The following is a 20222-nucleotide window of genomic DNA, read 5'->3' on the forward strand; positions in this document are numbered from 1 at the left end:
CCCAGGTAGTAGTCTAGACTCACCTTGAAGGCATAGGGAACCTGCCACCAACTGAGGACCTCCGTTCAGAGTAGCTCTAATTGCAGATGACTGCCCTTTCATTCCTCTTTACAGCTGTCACTTGTTGCGACTCATTCTATCTTTAGGGCCAGATCTGTCCTCCTCATGACAGCTCTTCAAACACCTAAAAAACAGCTTCTCCAGGAAAAGGATCCAGGATTAGATTTGGGATGCTAGAAGTGGATTTGAGGTTTGAGAAAGGTTCTTTTTGTTGAATTCTATTCAATGGAAGCAATCTCTTCTCTACACTGGGTTCCAGAGATATGGTCTGATTCAGAAATCCTTCATAGAAGACACGGCTGGCCATGGTCAAGAGTATGTGTATGTATATCTGTGCCTTAATGACATTTAATGTACTGTTGATGATCATGGTAAAAGCTAGCATTTATAGCTAGTTATATTTATTATTTATATTATTATATTGTAGTCATATGTATTTATTATTTATATTTAAATAGTACTTTAAGATTTATATATATATATATAATCTCATTTGATCATGACAACCATAGGAGGTAGAGTCTGTTATTATACCTATTTTACAGATGGTAAAATTAAGACACGGAGAGGTTAAGTGATTTGTCAAGAGACATATAAGTCTCTGAAACAAGATTTAAACTCTGGTCTGCCTGACTCCAGATCTAGAGCTACATCTGCTACACCAGGGAATAGCAAACTGCAGCCCATCTGGCTCACTGCTTGTTTTTGAATGGCCTGTGAGCTAAGAGCTAAGTTTTGCTGGATTTTAAAATGTAAAGACCACTCTTTGTTTGGAGACCATACTTGAGTTCGCTTACCCTTTACTGCCTAATGTACGTCCATGTGGCTTTGTGTGGCTGTCTCTTTTCTGTTTGTCACTCTCTCTTATGTGTCTCAGTGTGGATGGAGCAGAAAGTATCTGTGTCCTTGGATACCTGCCTAAATGGATTTAAGCACCTACTACAATTATTCCTTCCACACTTCAGCTTTCCCCATTGAAGTTTTACTATATTATAGTCAGCAAAAGAAATTAAATGGGAATTGGGGGGGGAGTTTTATGGAAGCCACAAAGAATAAGGGAAGTCCAGGAGATGAGACCAAAAAAGTTTAGAAGCTCAGAAATGCATAAAATATATGTTCAGAATGACATAAGATCAATATATTTTACCTTTTAGGACCATAATAATTCGGACTTTGTCTCTGGTACAATGGCAGAACCAAAACATTTCACGTGGATTTTCCAGATCGTGGCAGGGATTCATGTCCCTGACCCCTGAGATGTGGAAGTAATAACTATATTCCAGGTGTTAGGGGAAAATAGAAAGATAATACGTCTCCTGTCCTACCTTTGCCACATCTTTCCCATAAGACCTTTTCTCTCCTTGTACCCTGTAGGCCCTCATCACCTGACACATACAACCACCCCAGACTCTTGCAGTAGTCTGATGGTGGTTCTGCCTTCCTCAAGCCTCTCCCACTCCAATCTATCCTCCATTCAGCCACTAAAATGATTTTCCTAAAGTACAATCTGACCATCACCTCTCCCCATGACCTCCAACCCCAATAAATAAATTCCAGTGGCTTCCTACAAGCTTTCAACTTCAAATGCAAAATCTGCCTTTCAAAACCCTTCGTAATTTAGCCTTGTCCCCTCCAGTCTTCTTACTCCTTACTACACCTGCATCATGCCCTTTGATCCAGGGATTGTGACCTCCTACAAGACTATTCCAGGCTTCTCCCCATGCTTGAAATGCTCTCCCTCCTCCTCATCTCCACTTCCTGGCTTTTCTGGCTTCCTCCACTAAAACCTCCCTCCCACAGGAAGCCTTTCTCACTCCCTTTTAATTCTAACATCTTCCTTCTCTGAATTATTTCCTATTTATCCCTTATACAGCTTGGGTTTTTTTTTTGTTTGTTTTGTTTTTTTTTTTTGTTGTTTTTTTTTTTTACAAATACATTTTCTTGTTGTCTTCCCCGTTAGAGGGAAGGGACTTTTTGGCTTCTCTCACTTAGCACAGTGCCCAGGAAATAATAGGAGCTTAATAAATGCATATTGGCTGACTGACTCAAGAAACTGACATTCTACTGAGAGTTAAGGAAAGATGGAGCTCTAGTTATACACATAACTAAGGCAGGGCTGAGTGTGGCAAAGGAGAGAATCACACCAAGTGTTCTAGGGATAGAGGAAAATCCCAAGGTGGGGATGGGAGGATGAGGAGGAGCTACAAGACTTCATGGAAAAGTTGTCCTTCAAAGGAAGAAGTCTCTGAAAGGCAGAAGTGGGGGGAGGTGAGAAGCATTCCACCCATATGGTGGCCTGAGATAGCAGACAAAGGTAACCTGGGTTTCTAGCCACAACTGGAGCATTGTTCAGGAAGACTACTCATAGGTGGAGAGAACGCTACAAAAAGGTGTGTACCTAAGTAATGTGCAGAGTTGGCATAAGAATAGAATTATTTATTCTTCCTTCAAGGGCTGACTCCAGGAGAAAGAAAAGGACCACCTTACGAAGCTTGCTTCTCAACGTGCCCCTGATTTCCAGTTTGCCTCCCTAATGATACTAGGCTTCCGATCTCCCCTTGGATTGGAACCTTTGGGTCTCATTTGATTCCCATTGAAAGAGCTCATTCACTTTTATGTATTGTCTGGTGTATTCTAATCTGTATGGGTTCTCCAAGTTCCCTTTGCTTGGATAAGTAGATTTAATTGCCTTTTCTGAAGGCCTTTGTGGAACTATTATTGGTTAGGAAGGAATCAAGCCTTTGGGGGGAAGCTTGGGGTATCTTTCCTACTTAAAAGAGAGCAGCTGAGAAAACCATTTTTGTTCTGAACCAGCCAGGATGGGGTAAGAGTACAAATAAACACGAATCTAGTATCCCTCTCTTAGGCACTGAAAAATGGAGTAGCTAGTCTTGTGATCCCCCTTCTATTCTCTTCAATGTAGGAATCAGTCTTGTAGAGGGGCAGGCAAGATTCCAGAGATTGCTATGGCTTTCTCCCATCAAGCCACCTGCCTGTAGCTTGTTTAAACATTCTATGTTGACATATAGATCAGACGTGGGCAATAAACACCTTACAGGAGGGTCAGAGAACATCTGGTACCCCAGGGGGCTGGTACATAGAGAACTAGATGTGAAATAAGACTTGAAACTCAGCTTTGTAGTCAAGTCATGAAAGCCAGGGAGTCTGGCTGGCCTCCATACATGTGTCTGTGGCCATGTGACTGTATCTGTGAGTCTCAGCTTGGCTATCTCTATTTGCATCCACGCCTATCTCACTTTCTCTGTTTCTGTCTCAGACTCCCCCCATTATGGTCCCAAAGGGTCTGGACTTGTCAGGAAATACTGAGAAGCTTCATGGATTGGTTAAACTAGATTGCCTTTGAACTCTTCCAGTTCTTAGATTCTATGTTTGCAAAGGTGAAGAAGTCTCTGGAGAATCACAAATTCTAGACCAGTAAGGGAACACAGATAACAGAATGAAAGACTTAGAAGGCCATTTAAATTAAACCTACATTTTAGGCTATGCAAGGGTCAATGTTGAAAAATTATCCATGCATATGTTTTGAAAATAAAAAAGTTTTAGGGAAAAAATGAAAATAAACCTACATTTTGTAGATGAGTAAACTGGTTCCCAAAGAGTTTAAGTATCCTGTTCCAAGTCACACAAGTGGTAAGTTTCAGTACCAGCATTTGAACCTACATCCCCTAACTCCAAATCCAGAACTCTTCCTCCTAGATCATGCTAGGATCATTTTTTTTCTTTTTGTTGTGGCAATTGGGGTTAAGTGACTTGTCCAAGGTCACACAGCTTGGAAGTGTTAAGTGTCTGCGACTAGATTTGAACTCAGGTCCTCCTGACTTCAGGACTGGTGCTCCATGCTAGACTCTTACATGACAGTTGAAACCTTAAAGACAATCGATACCAAACTTTGCATTACACAAAGAATCAGAGCCCCATATCTAGTAAAAGGTACTCCCACTATTTGAACTTAGGACCTGTGACTTCAAATCCAGAATCCTTCCTCTTCCACCATGCTGACTCTGGCAGCAGAGTTTAAAAGTCCCTTACAGACCATTCAGTCCAACCTCTTCATTTCACAGACGCCAAACAGCCCCCATGGTCCAGAAACAAGTTAATGGTACTTTGCCTACTTTCTAATTTTGTGAGTGGCTGGTATGGACAGCCTTTCTTCCGGGCTTAGAAGAGACTCTCCATCAACTCAACCATGAAAACCCTGGGATTTCACAGTATATCATGGGACTAAAGGAGATGGAGATTCGGTAAGGAAGAAAAGGCATCATGGACATGGCTGCCCGCAAGGAGGTGGGCATGGGGGAGAGACTCTGGGAATTGCCTCCTCCTACTGAGCAGAGTATAGCCTTACCCCCAAACTCCTGAGTACTGGAGGCTAAGAGAACATGGAATAACTCTTGGCTTCTCATCCTGAAATTCTAGAATCTAGAATGTCAGAGCTGGAAATCCCTCCAGGCAATAAAACACCAAGTCTGGAAGCAACAGGAACCTGAGGATACAGGATGGCAGAACTGGAAGGATCTTCTCAGTCTTGTCATCCAAACTGTACCTTAACCCCTGGAACATACTTAACAAATGACGTTCCAGTTTCTTCTTGAAAATCTTCAGGGATGAGAAATACGCCATCTTCTGAGGACCCATAACTCAAAGAGAGATTATCCAATACCCAGAGAAGGGAGGCCAGTGGCAGGGCCAGAAAGTCTCTTTACTTCCAGGTCAGGGCTCTTCATGATACATCAAGCTATCCTCAGAACACTGAGGAGCACAATTCAGAAGAGGCTAGGAGAGAGTTATGGTGACTGGCGGAAGGATCCCCTTTCTCAGAGGAATGAACCCTGGGGCTCTGGTAGTGGAGAGAACTGGGTTTTGAGTCAGAGAATTTCTGTCTGAATCCCAGCCTTTCCACTGTCTGGGTAAATGGGGTCTCTGCATCCACCACTGCACCACTATTTTCTCACTTGTGCAACGAGGTGATCGGACTGGATCACCTGTATAGGCCCTTTCAGCTTGAAACCCATGCTCTGGCAACAGAAGCATCTGCCTAAGAACAAGTCTCCCAGCCCCAGTCTGTGGTTGCTTTCTTCCTCCAACCCTATCTGGACCCGTTAAGTCTCTGCCGTGAACCTCTGGTACCCTCTGGTGGCCATTCTAGGACAAAGACATTTTGGACATTTTGTAGCCACCCTCTTTTCCTCCACACTGCAGCCCTCTGCCCTGCTCATAACTCCAGCCCATCTGGCTCTGGAGGGGACAGGGAGGCAGGTGACCTTGCTCGGCCAGCCCTCCCTCACTTAAACCCAACCCACCTGCATGTTGGGACTCACATCCTTGAAGTCATGGTCCTCTTGGAGAACGAAGGACAAACCACCACAATTCAATGAGCATCGAGTGCCCCTCGTCCCAGATCCTGCAACAGGACTTCTCACCCCCATTCCCCACAGGCCCAACACTGGATGTCGAGGTCCTGGACTCCTTGACTCAAGTCAGGAGATCCTTGGACTGGGGCCCTCGTCCAAGGGTGGAGTCAAGGTAAGGGGCCAGTGTGGGGCCAGGCTCAGAGTTCAGTCCATTCTCGTGGATCATCCTTATTATCACCTGGCTCTGATTATCAGGCTAATGAACCATAAACCTTTCTCAGCATACTACCTCCCATATTCTCCCCATCTCCATCCCAATCAGGTCTATCGCTTACTAATTGAAGGGTAAAGGGTAAGTACATGGAGATATAGTCCCTTATCTCTCTGCTTTGGGGAGGGGTGAGGTGGGAGAGCAAGCACATTCCCAGGAAAACGGGAAATAAGAACCAAACGAAATGACAGGATGACACGGCCCCCGTCTTTATGTAGTTTCCAAACTGAAGGGGACAAATGTACCCTCTAAATCTTTGCAATAGGAAGAACTCAAACAGGCTTGCCCCCTGCCACTTATTTGACAAATGATCTTCCAGTTTCTTCTTGAAAATCTACGGGGATGAGAAATACCACTTTCTGAGGACCCATATCATAGAGAAGTTGTCCATACCCTGGGGAAACTGTGGCCAGAGAAGGGAGGTCAGTGGCAGGACCAAAATGCCTCTTTACCCCCAGGTCAGGGGCTCTTCATGATACATCAAGCTGTTCTTAAAACATTGGGGGATACAACTCAGTTCAGTGCCGGAGAAGGGGCTGGGAGAGAGACCAGCAGAAGGCCTGAGGGCCCTGTTTATGATTTCCATTCCTCTTTCTTGTCTGATACTACCCTGCCCCTATCACTCCACACCTGGACTACTGCAATAGATTCTTGATTGTCCCTCCCTTCACCAAGGCTCCCCTCACTTCTCACCCTCAGCTGAAATCCTGTCTTCTGTAAGAAGTTCTTCCCAGTAGACCACTCCACCCAATGGGGAGAGGAACAGGTATTGAGAAACCAGCGTGTGGTAAAATGGCCTGTATATCCTTAGCTCTTTATATTAGAATGTGAGCTTTTGGGGGCCAGAAACTATGTTTTGCCTTTCTTTGTACCCAGCAGTTAGCACAGTACCTGGCATTTGATAAGTACTTAATAAATGTTTGTTGACTGACAAAGACCAAGTGGGGGGAAAATCCCGACATCTGTCATAGCAGAAAACTCAGCAACCTTGGATATAGTAATAAGGAAAAGCTCAACAGTCCTCAGCTGTAGATTCAGAATTGGGAGGTCCTTTAAAAAATAAAGTCCAACCAGCTTAATTTACATGTAAGCAAACTGAGGCTCGTAGAGGGAAGGGGTCTGTCCCAAGTTAGTGGTAACATTAGCAGTTGTGATTTCCCTTTTTTTTTTTTTTTTTTTTTTTTTTGACACTTCTCAATTTTTAAGGGGCTGATTTTTTATTTAGAGACTAAAGTGTCCAACTGAGAGGGGAAAAAAAGACAAACTAGAAAAATGTTCTATTGTTAAATCAATCAGAACCACTAAGTCTCCTAAATACTAGCCCAGGGTTTTTTCCATTATACTACAAGATGACTACGCGCTAAAGAAATAGTAGATTTGAGGGTTTCCCCAAATTATGTTTAGAAATAAATCTTTAGAATCTGAATGAAAATAGGTGATACAAACCGAGATACCAACTCACCACCTGCCCCAGACCAAATGTGGCCAGAATCAGATTAAAATGCAGTTAGGAAGTGTTTTAACAAAATAAATTAAAATACAATGTAACATAGATAATGTTAATTTGTAGTTTTCTCAGTCAATATGTGACCTGGAGAGATTTATTTCTATTTGAGTATGACTTTACTATCCTACCCAACCAATTCAAAGTCCAGAAAATGTAAAGTTGTAATAATAATATAAACTGAATATGGGGGTGGAGGGTGGGAAGGGAAGCATCAAACACTGGTGGGTACTTCACCAAAGCCTCTTTGACATAGAAACAATGTTTGGTAATCCCTTTGTATTTGAAGAAAGCATTCTAATCTCTCCTGGGGAGTTCTTATATCCTCATACTTGCACTGAGAAGTTGTGCCCTCACACAGGGAGGAAACTGAGGCACAAGGAGGGGACAACTTGGCAACACAGAAGAGGCAGAGCTTTCCTATGGTTCTGAAATCAATACAGCTGCACTTCCTCGGAGGAAAAAAAAAACCTAAAATTCAGATTTTTCACTTATTCCTTTTCTCACAAAAAGGCACACGAATGAGGCTTGTTAGTTGTTTCCTTTTTCTGAGTCTTGTCTCTCAGGACAGGGACCAGGTAGGGGAGAAAGACCTCTTAGCATCGTACCTAGCTAGTGTGTATCTAGACACAGAATCACTAAGCAAATGGGAAGAGGGAACAGGTATTGAGAAACCCAGTGTGTGGTAAAATGAAATTATGGGGTAAGCAGCGGGAGTGATTATTGAAGAAGCTGGCAGGGGGCACAGAAAGTGACTTAAAATATCATCTAGGTCAACCATTCATTTTCCAGATGAGGAAACTGAAGCACATAAGAAAGTAACTTGCAAATGGTCAGTAATAATTATAGAGAACATTTTTATAGTGGTTACTATCCATCCCATCAGGCCTTGTGTTAAGTGCTTTACAAATTACAATTTACAATTATCTCATTTGATCCTCGTAATAACCAGGAGAGGTGGGTGCTATTGCTATTCCCATTTTACAGAGAAGTAAACTAAGGCAGGCAGCAATTAAGTGAGTTTGCATATGGTCACATAGCATAAGTAAGAGTGCCAGGTTGGATTTGAACTTGTCTTCCTGACATTTCTATCCACTGAACAAACCTAAAAGAAACAATAGCCCTTAAACCCACATCTTCTGAAACTCATTCCAGGATGTCCTTTTCCTTAACCTCACTGGACTTCCGTTTCCTTGTCTGGAAAATGAAGGGGTGGAACCTTCTGTATGTATATCTATGATGTTGTGTTTCTAATCACGATTTAGAGAAGAATCAGCCATCACTGGGCAGCAAAGGGGCTGGATTTTACATAAATAATCCTTTATTTGTTAGCTAATGTTCAGTGGGGAGGGGAGGGACAGAAATGGAATCATAGCCCCGGTTCCTCCATGTTTCCCATACAGGGAGAAGAGGAGGATGGGGCCCAAGAATAACAGGGTTCTGTTATTCCAGTTTGAATCATTCTAGGGCCCCAGAGGTGGAGTTTGGGAGACAAGCATAGAGAAATCTGGGGATTCACCCCATGGATTCCCTGATGGGAGAGCCTTCCTCACATGGAAGTATATTTCTGAGCATCTTTGCTGACAGCTGCCACTTCATCTGGTTCCAAGGCTTCATTGATGCGGCCTTTATCTTCCTTTGATGATTCAGATGGTGTCCTAGAGAAAGGATGACCAGATCTCAATGCCAGCCTAGTGGAGGGGAGGGAGACCCAGGAAGCTCTTGACTGGGCCAGTTACTGCCCAAGGGAGGATATTTTTGTCCTAGTTGGTGCTTTAAGTACCTAAAAAGTCAGGTATCTTTTGGAAAGAGCTGAGAGTCGGGAAAGAGGTAGGAGAAGGTTTTGGACAAGATGGAGAACAAAGACAAAGGAGAGGCTACCCTCATCCGAAGCTACAACTCTTCATGGGTCCCAGAGACCTCAGGGAAAAATCCAGACTCTTTAGCCTGGCATTTGACAACACCCCATGGTCTAGCCCCAAGCTCCTTCTCCAAATCTGTCATTCTTGTGCTTCTACAGGACCTCTCTGCCCTAGCTAAATGGAGTTCCTCCCTCCTGGTCCCTCTTTTCTCCACCAACTCAGCTTATCCCCACTTCAAAGCTTCTTCTCAGGCTCACTTCTCTCTTCTTTACCTCTACCTCCTTGTCCAAATCACTAAAAAGTACAATAAAGCATATCAGGGGCCATAACCATCTCACAGATACACATAAAACATGCAGACTTAGCCCTGTGCACCCAGGGGTAATTTCATTAGTGTCAGGGACTCCTGGAGTAAGAATTTGACTCTATTTTACTCCAGAAGCCACTGATCACTGCTCTATAATTTAAAAATCTGAGTTGTTTTAGACACTGAAGGGATAATGGTGATGAATATTTATAAAGTACTTTTATGTGCCAGGCACTGTGCTAAGTGCTTTGCAATTATTATATCCTTTGATCCTCACAATTCTGGGAGTAGAAGCTAGTATTTACAGGTGAGGAAACCAAAACAGACAGGTTAACTGACTTGCCCAGTTCCAAGGTGAAATTTGAATTCAGGTCTCCCTGATTCCAGGTCCAGTGGTCTATTCACTATTTCACCTACTTAAGTGAGTATCTGAGAGTGAAGTTGAAGTGTGTTGAAAGCTGGACCTGAATCCAGACCTTCCTGGCCAGAAGATTTGTACTCTTTTACACAAATGATTCCAACCTTGCAAAATAATGCATACAATGCAACTAATGAACCTATCTGTCCCTGCATACACACAAGTATTCGGTACCCACTTGGGCACCTGCATTTGGACATAGAAACAAAGACAAAGACACATAAATATGCAGGCAATCATTCAAGAGCACACAAAGGTAATAGCCCCCAGCTCTGTAGCCTCTAGCTGATTCTTCACAACCACTTTGAAGACATTCGTTCAAATCCTTTCTTATAGGAATTTTACAGGTAGGGAAACTGAGACAGAGTCTATATGAGCATCAAATGGGATTCGAACCTAGATGTCCTATCTCCAAATCTGGAGCACTATATTATTTCACTGAAGTATATAAAATGGAAACAAAACAAAATATACACACGTATATTTGTGTGCACATGTGATAATATAAATGCACCCTTTACCTCAACTGAATGTTTTCATAGAATCTCCGAGTTGATTGGATTTCTTCAAATTCCTCCTCCTCATCGTTCCTGGGGAGGAAAGAGAATCAGGAGGTTCTCCTTGGCCAGGATTCCCTTCTCATCCTGACCTCCCTCCCTACACCTCCCTCTCACACACATCATGGGATACTTCCTCAGGCTAAGACTCAATCCCTAGTATTCCACAAACTTAGAACTTAAAGATGAGCCCCAATTCCATCATTGCACAGATTAGTAAACTAAGTTACATATATTTTAACATATATAACATATTGGATTGCTTGCCATCTAGGGGAGGAGGTGGGGAGGAAGGAGGGGAAAATCTGAAACACAAGGCTATGCCAGGGTTAATGTTGAAAAATTATCTGTGCCTATGTTTTGACAATAAAAAGCTTTAAAAATAAGTAAATAAATTATGAACTGAGTTACTAGATAAGTACATTATTTGTTCAAGGTCACACCAAGGGAGTTTGTGATAGATATGACTGGGACTCCAATCCAAGTGGCCTGGTTCTCTGGCCAGGTCCCAAAGAGGAGGGGAATGAAGAAGAGAAAGGGAAGCCCCAGGGCCCGAGAGCAAGATTTCCCACCTCTTCTTGGAACACCAAAGCCGGTTGGCCAGCATGAGAATGAAGACGATGAAGAGGAAAACCACAACAGCTGTCAGGCCCATAAGCCAGGGCTGCAGCCTCCTCTCAATCACTGCAGAATCAGAGAAAGAGAGACAGGCTAAGCTTTAGTGAGAAAATGAAGGAAAGGATTCTGAGAAGGTGAGGGAGCAATTCCCCCTTTCCTTTTTCATCTTCCAAAATGTTCCATGTGAAAACAGGGAGATTGGGAGACCCAGAGCCACAGAAGGGAACCTGGGCTGTTCCCTGAAGCCCCTTGCCCAAGGTCTCCCCATCCTCCCATCCCTAAACTCCCACCTTTCTGGGCATCCGCTGATGACAGCAACAGCACAGAGAACACGAAGAGGGTCTCCTGGAGCGACATGGGGCCAAGCAGCCGTGGCTGGTCAGTCTGTCTAGGGTCCTGGAGTGTGGTCTCTCTTTTCACTGACTGCTGCAGAAGGGAGCTGAAGAGATGGCTTCCAAAGGCCCCACCCAGATAAGCTAAAGCAGAAGGGGCAGAGTTTGGGGTGTGGGGAGTGCAGTATTGGTAGGAGAATGATTATTTATTGGACTTTGAAGGCCCCACAACTCCACAACTACCAGCTGCTCAGGGACCACACCTTTCTTCCCTTTTAACCCTCTGTGGCCTTGGTCTTAGGTGATTGGGCTCCAGGATAACCAAAGACCGAAACTCTGCCTTCTCAGTTGACCACATCCCAAGCATCCTGCTGGTCCTTCTCACATTGAAGGGGCTTTGCCAGGCCATTCCTTCGAGCTCCAGTCCTTGAGGGCCATTCTCCACCCAAACACAAAGGGTTAACTGGAGAGAGACTCTGGACTTTGGTAACAATTAACTGGGTCCCATTCTCAGGAAGTGAGAATCCATTATCCCTACTCAACTGTTAAGCACAATTGGTCCTTAAAGAAAGCATGGATGGCTTCACCACAGGGCAAAGAGGGACAGTTTGGACAGCCCCTGTCAGGAACTTAGAGTAATTGAGATCAACAAAGTCTCAGTATCTATGCTCAGAACAGATTATAGTCTCTAGTACTGAGAGAGTCCCAATGCTCAAAAAGAGATTCTTCTCCTAATCCTTAGATTTAGGAACCTTCTGGGTGCAAACAGTTCAGCAGCTTAGACTGAGCCGTGGGGAAGCTCAAATTTTAGTGAGACCTTGCTCACTAAGGCCATTTTTCCAGTCAAGAATTGAGCGTCAGTCTCCCCTCTACAACTATAGCAAAAGAGAGCATAAATGTTATTAAATACTCGTGTCAAACATTAGGATATCACTGTGGAGACTGTACCTTCACAGAAGTCCCCCCTGTGAGCTGGAAGGTGAGGAATTAGGTTAAATGTGCCCCTGCTCCAAGAAAGAACAAAATAGGGAGCAGAGTCCATTGGAGCAGCAAGGAATATAATCTCAATCTTATAAAAGGTGTCCCCTCAGGGACCAGATCCCATACAATGCCGCCTCTGTGTGGAAGGAGGGATAAGCCAGTGCTGGAAAGAGTACTGGATCTGGAGTCACAGATCATTAAAAGAACTTAAGAGATCAGGGGATCAAGAACAATCTGAAACTCAGGGAGGGAACTTGATTTCCCATAGCTACATAGAAAATCAACGGCAGAGCAAATCTTGGGTTTGAATTCAGGTTCTGTTATTTGCTGTATGACACAGGGCAAATCACTTAACCTCTTCCAATCTCATTTTTGTTCTGTGGAAGAGGAAATTGTACCAAGTGATTTTGAAAGTCTTTCAGTCCAAAATCCTATTATAACATGAGTCATCCATTAGCCCATTAACTAGCCCTTCCTTAGGTGAAGGTGGACTCTATCCCAGTTTCCATGAGAAAAGCCATAGCCTTGGCACATGGTCTGAAGGTCAAAGCACAAAGTAATCAACTTCTATCTTCCTTCTCTTGCCTTTCCCCTATCCACAGGCCTCTTACCCCCTCCAGCCCATCCCCTAACACACACATTCCTTCCAAAGCAGAGAACCACTGAGGCCCAGGGGTGGACAGAATATGGAGAGACAGAACTAGTGCAGCTGTTTCCTGGATGATTGGGAAGAACAACACAAATCGGAACTGTTTTATACAGTCCAAAGTACTTCACACCCATTAGCTTATCTAAGAACTCACATTTCTATTTTACAATGCATTTTTTTCCCCACAATCACATTTTGAGGTAGATAGTTCATTACTGTCCCCATTTTATAGAAATTCATGCTCAGAGAGGTGAAGTCATTTGCTTCCTTTTATATGGTGTCGCAGTCAGGAGCCAATCCTAAGATTTTCTAACTCAGTCCATTCAATTCACTTTGAAAAAAACATACTGTGTCCTGAGTCATAGAAATTTCATTTGATTTTCCTGTCAAAAACAAACTGAGGACCAGACAGGGCAAAGGATTTGCTAAAGATTACAAAACCTGAGGGCAGCTAGGTGGTGCAGTGGATAGAGCACCAGCCCTGAATTCAGGAGAACCCGAGTTCAAATTTGGTCTCAGACACTTAACACTTCCTAGCTGTGTGATCCTGGGCAAGTCACTTTACCCCAGCCTCAGGAAAAAAAAAAAAAAAAATTACAAAGCTTACAGTAGTAGAGATGGGACTAGTAGCTAGTCCTCAGGCTAGCAGCCCAGTGGTCCAAAGGCCTCGAACTACATCATTTTAGTGAGTCTTGACTATGCTGTCCTGAGCCCTATGCTTGACTATTCTATAGTTGAGACAAGAGGAGACACTTTTTCAAGAAGTTCTTGATCTGTCAGGGGGAATAAAAATGACATTTTCAAAATGATAAGAAAATTCAGTATAGAGAACTGAATAGAAAGCATAATTAAGATCCAGGAAGACAACAGGTTTAAAAGATTAGAGCTTGCCCAAAAAGTTATCAAAATGTGCATACCCGTTGACCCAGCAGTGCTACTACTGGGCTTACATCCCAAGGAAATACTAAAGAAGGGAAAGGGACCTGTATGTGCCAAAATGTTTCTGGCAGCTCTTTTTGTTGTAGCTAGAAACTGGAAGATGAATGGATGCCCATCAATTGGAGAATGGTTGGGTAAATTGTGGTATATGAATGTTATGGAATATTATTGTTCTGTAAGAAATGACCAACAGGAGGAATACAAGAGAGACTTACATCAACTGATGCTGAGTGAAACGAGCAGAACTAGGAGGTCATTATACACTTCAACAATGATACTGTATGAGCATGTATTCTGATGGAAGTGGATATCTTCAACATAGAGAAGAGCTAATACAATTCCAATTGATCAATGATGGACAGAATCAGCTACACCCAGAGAAGGAACACTGGGAAATGAGTGTAAACTGTAGCATTTTTGTTTGTTTGTTTTTCTTCCCAGATTATTTTTATCAATTCTTTCTTTGCAACAGCAACAAAATTCGGTTCTGCACATATATATTGTACCTAGGATATACTATGAGATATTTAATATGTATGGGAATGCCTGCCATCTAGGGGAGGGGGTGGAGGGAAGGAGGGGAAAAATTCAGAACAGAAGGGAGTACAACAGATAATGTTGTAAAAAAAAAAAAAATTACCTATGCATATGTACTGTCAAAAAAAATGTTATTATTATAAAAATTAATTTAAAGAGGAAAAAAAAAAGATTAGAGCTAAATGTAACCTGAGAAATTACTGAGTCCAACTCTATTTTGTATAAGGAGAAACTGAGGGACAAATTTGCCTAAAGTGAGCAAATACCAGAGTCAGAATTTGAATTCAGGACACCTAATTACTAGTCCAGAAAATCTTGAATGCTGAAAGTTGTCCTGCCATCCTCCCCTTGTCTAAATGCAACTATTTCCAACCTACCTACCAGCTACTGAAAGCATAGGCTTTTGTTGCTCAGATCATCACTGTTGGAGACAGGCTGGAACAGTGTTGGGGAGTAAAAACAGCAGAGAAAAAGGTCTGAAGGACATTCAGATTTGGGGAATGGGACTTTCCACCTCAGCAGTGCTTTTTCCTTTGGGATTTATGAGTCATCAGACCTCTGAGGGGTTGTCATGTAAAGAGGATTGATTTTCTAAGCCTGGATGTAGAACACAGAACTCAATATAGCTGGGAGAAATAAGGAGGAGGCAGATTTCAGTTCAGTGTGAGGATAAACTCCTTAATAATCAGAGCTTCAGGCGACAGTGTGGTGGATAGAGATGGTGTGTTGGGTAGTGAGATCAAGACCTAATTCTAATACATGCTATCTTAGTGTTCCCGGGTATCTAAGACTTGTAAGTTGCAAATTCACTGCCAATTGCCATTAAAATTTCCACAATGTGTACCCCTTATCGATGAAATCACAGGTCTGAACTAAAAAAAAAAAAAAATTAGAGTTGTTTAGCAATGGAAAGCACAGCCTCCTTTCCCCATAAGCAGAGACAGAGTGATGATCCCTTGGGAATGTTTTAGGGCACTGTTTCCCAGTCATCAGTATCTGCCTCTAGAAAATTTTTTCCTAGTCCACAAAACTCATCCATGTAAAACATCAACCTTCTCTTCCCTTCCCACTGTGTGCTAAGCTGGTTCCTGCCTGCTCCCTCCTCTGTGGGTGAAGCTCCCTCATCACCATTCAGGCTGCAAAGGACTGAGTTACTTGCATGGAGAACTGAGATACTGGACTGCTTTGCAGTCCTACGCTGCCTGTCGGGAGTTTCCTGGTTTAGATAGGTGGACTAGAATTCAAGACTTCTTAAATTTTTTCTACTACTGATACCTTTTTGCTTGAGAAATTTTTGTGACCCCATGTATACAGGTATATAAAATAGGTATACAAATCAAACATTTATTGATAATAAATCATAATTTTGTGACCCCCACATTCAATTATAAGACCCCATCTGGGGTAGCAACCCACAGTTTAAGAAGCTTTGAATTAGATGGTCTCTGAGGTCTCTTCCAGCTGAGATTATAGTTTTTGTCAGGCCAGTGGTGGAACAGAATTCAGTTTTCACAAACTCAGTCCCCAGACTACTTGTTAGAAATATAAAGGGAGGTCTCACAACAATCCAGTATCAGTGAGATTTCCTCTTATTTTTTCCTTCTGATCGGTGCTAACTGATCCAAGGCCCTTGCGGCAGCTTTTGCTGAGCCCCAGGATATCAAGGAGACATCCATTCCTGGCTCTTTCTCTACTCTGGGCTTTGCTGGGATCCTGGCTCTTGGAAGGTGATGATGGAAGGGCGTTTAGGAGTAGTGTGGGGAGACCAGCAGGGGGACTTCCAGGTCTCCCTGTCCCCAGGCAGGGCATCATCCGAGGAACCAGTCAGCTCTTCCCCTTGCCAGGTCAGGGCCAACTCTAGATCCAGCTCCTCCATGTCTTCACCTTCTAGGCTGCTGGGCAACTCCCTTATTGACTCTTGCGGCTCTGGCTTCGGCCCAAAGGCCCAATCTGCACAAAGAATATAGATAGGACAACCTTTTTCCTCTTCTTGAGCTTCTCCTCCCACCTTAACCAAGGGCCTATAAGATCAGCAAGGGTCAGAAGCACCCTTTATTTTCCAGATACAAAAGCAGAGAGAAAATAGGGAATATACCCATGCTCTGACACAGGCCCAGGACACAAAGCTAGGTGTCCTGGCTCTTACCTGAGGTTCTCTCTCCTAGAAAGGGTGTTAGGGTAAATCACATTTCTCCATAGGATGGAGGGCAGGGCAGGAAGCCTTCCAGGTCTACCTCATCACTTCTTCTTCCCTCCCCACACCATTGGTTTGGTGCTTGCCTGTTTACAAAGTGTCTTATGTACATTGTCTCAGTTGGACCTGCACAATAACCTTAGTGAGGCTAAGAGTGATTATTATGATTATCTTACAGTTAAGGAGTCAAAGGCTGAGACAGTGTTACATTAAACATAACTCTAAATTCTTGGTATCACAAAGCCAGTAAACTGAGGAAGCAGAATTTAAATTCAGGGCTCTGGACTTGAAAGCAAATTACTATTGTTCAAATGTTTGTAAATGATATTGTATTAATATGCAAATACCCTTAATAGCATAAATAGGCTTTTTTTTCCCTGAGGCTAGAGTTAAGTGACTTGCCCAGGGTCACACAGCTAGGAAGTGTTAAGTGTCTGAGAGAGAGTTGAACTTGGGTCCTCCTGAATTCAAGGTTGGTGCTCTATCCACTGGGCCACCTAGCTGCCCCCAACAATAGGCTTTTTTTTCTTGTCAAATATGTTCTCAATAGTATAGGTCTTAAGATGTGGGGTTCTGAGTTTTAGGAAATTTAGAAAAGAATTATACTTGAAACTGACAAGCACCATACTTTAAGCCCCCGGTAACTTCCATCACATTTATAAATGAACTCTTCCCTGGATGAGGGGAAAGAGGAGGGAGAACCATACCATTCTGCTCCACTATGTTCCCCAAGGGCTCCTAAGGAGGAGCCTCACCTAAGCCCTATCTCAGGAAAGGAGGCTGGAGGGCACATGAAGCTTCTACCTTGCTCTCTGGAGGGCTCCCAGGAGGAGGCAGGCCCCAAGGACTCACCAGCCAGGTCATGCATGAGGTCTTTGATGAGGTGCCCAACAATGGCATAGGCCACAGCTATGACCACGAGGGCAGCAAGCAGCAGGTACAGCACGTACTTAGGCAGGGGCACAGAATCTAGGGCAGGTGGTCGGTAGTCCTCAAACATGGGCGGCTCCTTGGTTTGGTCCTCAAACTCCTCTTCCAGCAGATGCCGAGAGCCCCAGCCCCCTACCATCCCGACCCTTCAGCAAAAGGGTCTAAAAGGGGGATATGGGGCATGGTGCCCAAGAGACTGGCAATGCTGGAGTGACTCACCCCCAAGGGTGGCAGCGGAAGTATTAAGGGTCTTAGGGACTTAAGAGGATTGTGGAGATTATTGTGAGGGTGGGAGGAGAACAGCAAGACTTGGTGGGGCCCAGAGACCACAGGATCAGCCCGATCAGTTTGGCAGGGCTGGGACTGAAGCCACATCTCCTGGACTCTGGTCCACTACATGACTAGGACCTCATAGAAGGAATCACCATTACTCCTTTTTCTTCCTAGAGTATGATGAAAATTGGCTGGGGGAACTTCCACATCCCAGTCAAGCATTTCCTTATAGAATCCTGGTCTTGAGACTGTTTGGATCTAGGGTAGGGAAAAATGGTGAAAGCTGTTGGGTTCCCTCAAGGAAGGGGTGTGACCTGAATAGGAGCCCAGACTCTTCATTGAGATTGAGGTTAGAAATTATCTCATTGAACTTCTCCCTTTACAAATGAGGAAACTGAGACCCATGAGGGTAAGATGCTTATTCATAGCAAGCTAATAGCAACTAGGACCAAACCCAGATATCCTGATTTTCAGTCTAGGATTCTTTTTTTGTTATACATGTTCCTTTATTTATTTAATATATTTACTTATGTATCATATTGGGAGAGAAAAATCAGAAGGGGAAAACGAGAGGGAAAAAAATGGATATTTTCTATCCAAAGTTTATTGGGATTGCCTTGAATCACTGAACCACTGAGTATGAGCAAGTCTGTTATAGTTGATCATCGCACAATCTAGCTGTTTCTGTGTAAAATGTTTTCCTAGTTTGCTTGTTTTGCTCAGCATCAGTTCATGCAAATCTTTCCAGGACTTTCTAAAATCAACCTGTTCATTTTTTATAAAAACACTAATATTTCATTACTTTCATATAGCTTAACTTATTCAGCCATTCCCCAGTTGATGGACATCTAGTCATTTTTCAATTCTTTGCCACCACAAAAGGGCTGCTACAAACATTTTTGTATATGTGGGTCCTTTTCTCTTTTTTATGATCTCTTTGGGATATAAGCCCAGTAGACACAATGTTGGATTCAAAGGGATCAAAGTTTTATAGTCCTTTGGGCATAGTTCCAGACTGCTCTACAGATTGGTTTGAATCAGTTCACAACTCCACCAATAATATATTAGCGTTCCAGCTTTCAATCCCCTCCAATATTATCTTTTCTCATCATTACCCAATCTGAGAGTAATGAGTAATCTCAGTTACATTTCTCTGGTCAATAGTAATTTAAAGCATTTTTTCATGACTATAGATGGTTTTAATTTCATCTGAAAATTGCCTGTACATATCTTTGTCCATTTATCAATTGGGGAATGACTTGTATTCTTGTAAATTTGACTCAGTTCTTTATATATTTTAGAAATGAGGCTTTCATTTCCAATAGACTTGCGATAGAGAACCATCTGCATACAGAGAAAAGAGCATGGGGCCTGAATATGGATCTCAACATAATATTTTCACCTTTTTTCTTGTTTGCTTACTTTTTTCCTTTTCTCCCTTTTGATCTGATTTTTTCTTATGCAACATGTATGGAAATATGTTTAGAAAAACTGCACATATTTAACTTGTACTGGATTATTTGCTGTCTAGGGGAGGGAGGGAGAAAAATTGGGAACACAAGCTTTGCAAGGGTGGATGTCAAAAATTAACTTTGCAATGTATTTTGAAAAATAAAAAGTTTTTTTTTTTTTTTTTAAGTGAGGTTTTTATTAGAAACAGCAGCTAGAAAAAATTTTCTCCAGCTTTGTTTCCTTTCTAATCTTGGCTATGTTGGTTTTGTTTGTGCAAAAACAAAAAATTTAATGTAATCAAAGCTATCCATTTTGCATTCCATAATGTACTTTGGTTCTTGGGCCATAAATTCCTCTCTTCTCCAAAGATCTGATAGGTAAACTATCTTTTGCTCCTCCCAATTTGGTTATAGTATGTATCATCCTTTTTGCCTAAATCATGTACTCATTTTGACCTTATAGGGTGGTTGGTAGTCCTCAAACAGGGGACTTCTTAGGAAATTAATTGATGGCTTACTCAATTTCTCTTTCTAAAATGGGAAATTTCAATGATTTATTTCCTCTTCTATTAATCTGGGCAATTTATATTTTTGTAAATATTCATCCATTTCAATTAAATTGTCAAATTTGTTGGCATACAATTGGGCAAAATAACTCCTTGTTTAAATTTATTCTTCATTGATGGATAAGTTCACCCTTTTCACTTTTTATGCTGGTAATTGGTTTTTTCTTTCCTTTTTCTAATCAAATTAACCAAAGGTTTGCCTATTTTGTTGGTTTTTCATAAAACCAACTTAGATTTATTAATTAGTTCAATACTTTTCTTACTTTCAATTTTATAAATCTCTTTGATTTTCAGAATTTCTAATTTGGTATTTCATTGAGGGTTTTAAACTTCTTTTTCTAGTTTTAAAAATTCTTTACAACAAATGACTGAATTGAGATAGCTCTCAAGGAATAAGAATT

General features: G+C 42.4%; 2 protein-coding genes across 3 annotated transcripts; both read right to left on the reverse strand.

Annotated features, from left to right (window-relative positions):
• Positions 1-8510: 8510 nt before the first annotated feature.
• On the reverse strand, positions 8511-11491 carry SMIM24 (small integral membrane protein 24). Its single transcript, XM_074284609.1, has 4 exons — positions 11260-11491; positions 10924-11035; positions 10316-10384; positions 8511-8865 (listed from the first exon to the last, which is right to left on the reverse strand). The coding sequence occupies exons 1-4, from the start codon at positions 11324-11326 to the stop codon at positions 8757-8759; spliced, it is 357 nt and encodes a 118-aa protein (XP_074140710.1). The 5' UTR covers positions 11327-11491; the 3' UTR covers positions 8511-8756.
• Positions 11492-15726: 4235 nt separating this feature from the next.
• On the reverse strand, positions 15727-19424 carry SMIM44 (small integral membrane protein 44). Of its 2 annotated transcripts, none has more exons than XM_074307423.1 (2): positions 17454-19424; positions 15727-16357 (listed from the first exon to the last, which is right to left on the reverse strand). In XM_074307423.1, exons 1-2 carry the CDS (start codon positions 17668-17670, stop codon positions 16098-16100), a joined length of 477 nt encoding a protein of 158 aa, XP_074163524.1. In that variant the 5' UTR covers positions 17671-19424; the 3' UTR covers positions 15727-16097. The 2 variants fall into 2 exon arrangements, with proteins under 2 accessions (XP_074163524.1, XP_074163514.1); XM_074307413.1 differs by having other exon boundaries at positions 17406-19424.
• Between the last annotated feature and the right edge of the window lie 798 nt (positions 19425-20222).

This window comes from Sminthopsis crassicaudata, chromosome 1 (assembly GCF_048593235.1).
Source record: "Sminthopsis crassicaudata isolate SCR6 chromosome 1, ASM4859323v1, whole genome shotgun sequence".
Lineage (NCBI taxonomy): Eukaryota > Metazoa > Chordata > Mammalia > Dasyuromorphia > Dasyuridae > Sminthopsis > Sminthopsis crassicaudata.

Excerpts from the sequence above, each read along its gene's own strand:
- SMIM24 (XM_074284609.1), bottom strand. The coding sequence starts at position 11,326 with ATGTCGCTCCAGGAGACCCTCTTCGTGTTCTCTGTGCTGTTGCTGTCA. Across the intron at positions 11,036-11,259 it reads ATCAGCGGATGCCCAGAAAG|TGATTGAGAGGAGGCTGCAG; the intron begins GTGGGAGTTTAG and ends CTGATTCTGCAG. Across the intron at positions 10,385-10,923 it reads CTTTGGTGTTCCAAGAAGAG|GAACGATGAGGAGGAGGAAT; the intron begins GTGGGAAATCTT and ends TTTCCTCCCCAG.
- SMIM44 (XM_074307413.1), bottom strand. The coding sequence starts at position 17,670 with ATGGTAGGGGGCTGGGGCTCTCGGCATCTGCTGGAAGAGGAGTTTGAG. Across the intron at positions 16,358-17,405 it reads GGAGCCCTCCAGAGAGCAAG|ATTGGGCCTTTGGGCCGAAG; the intron begins GTAGAAGCTTCA and ends TTCTTTGTGCAG.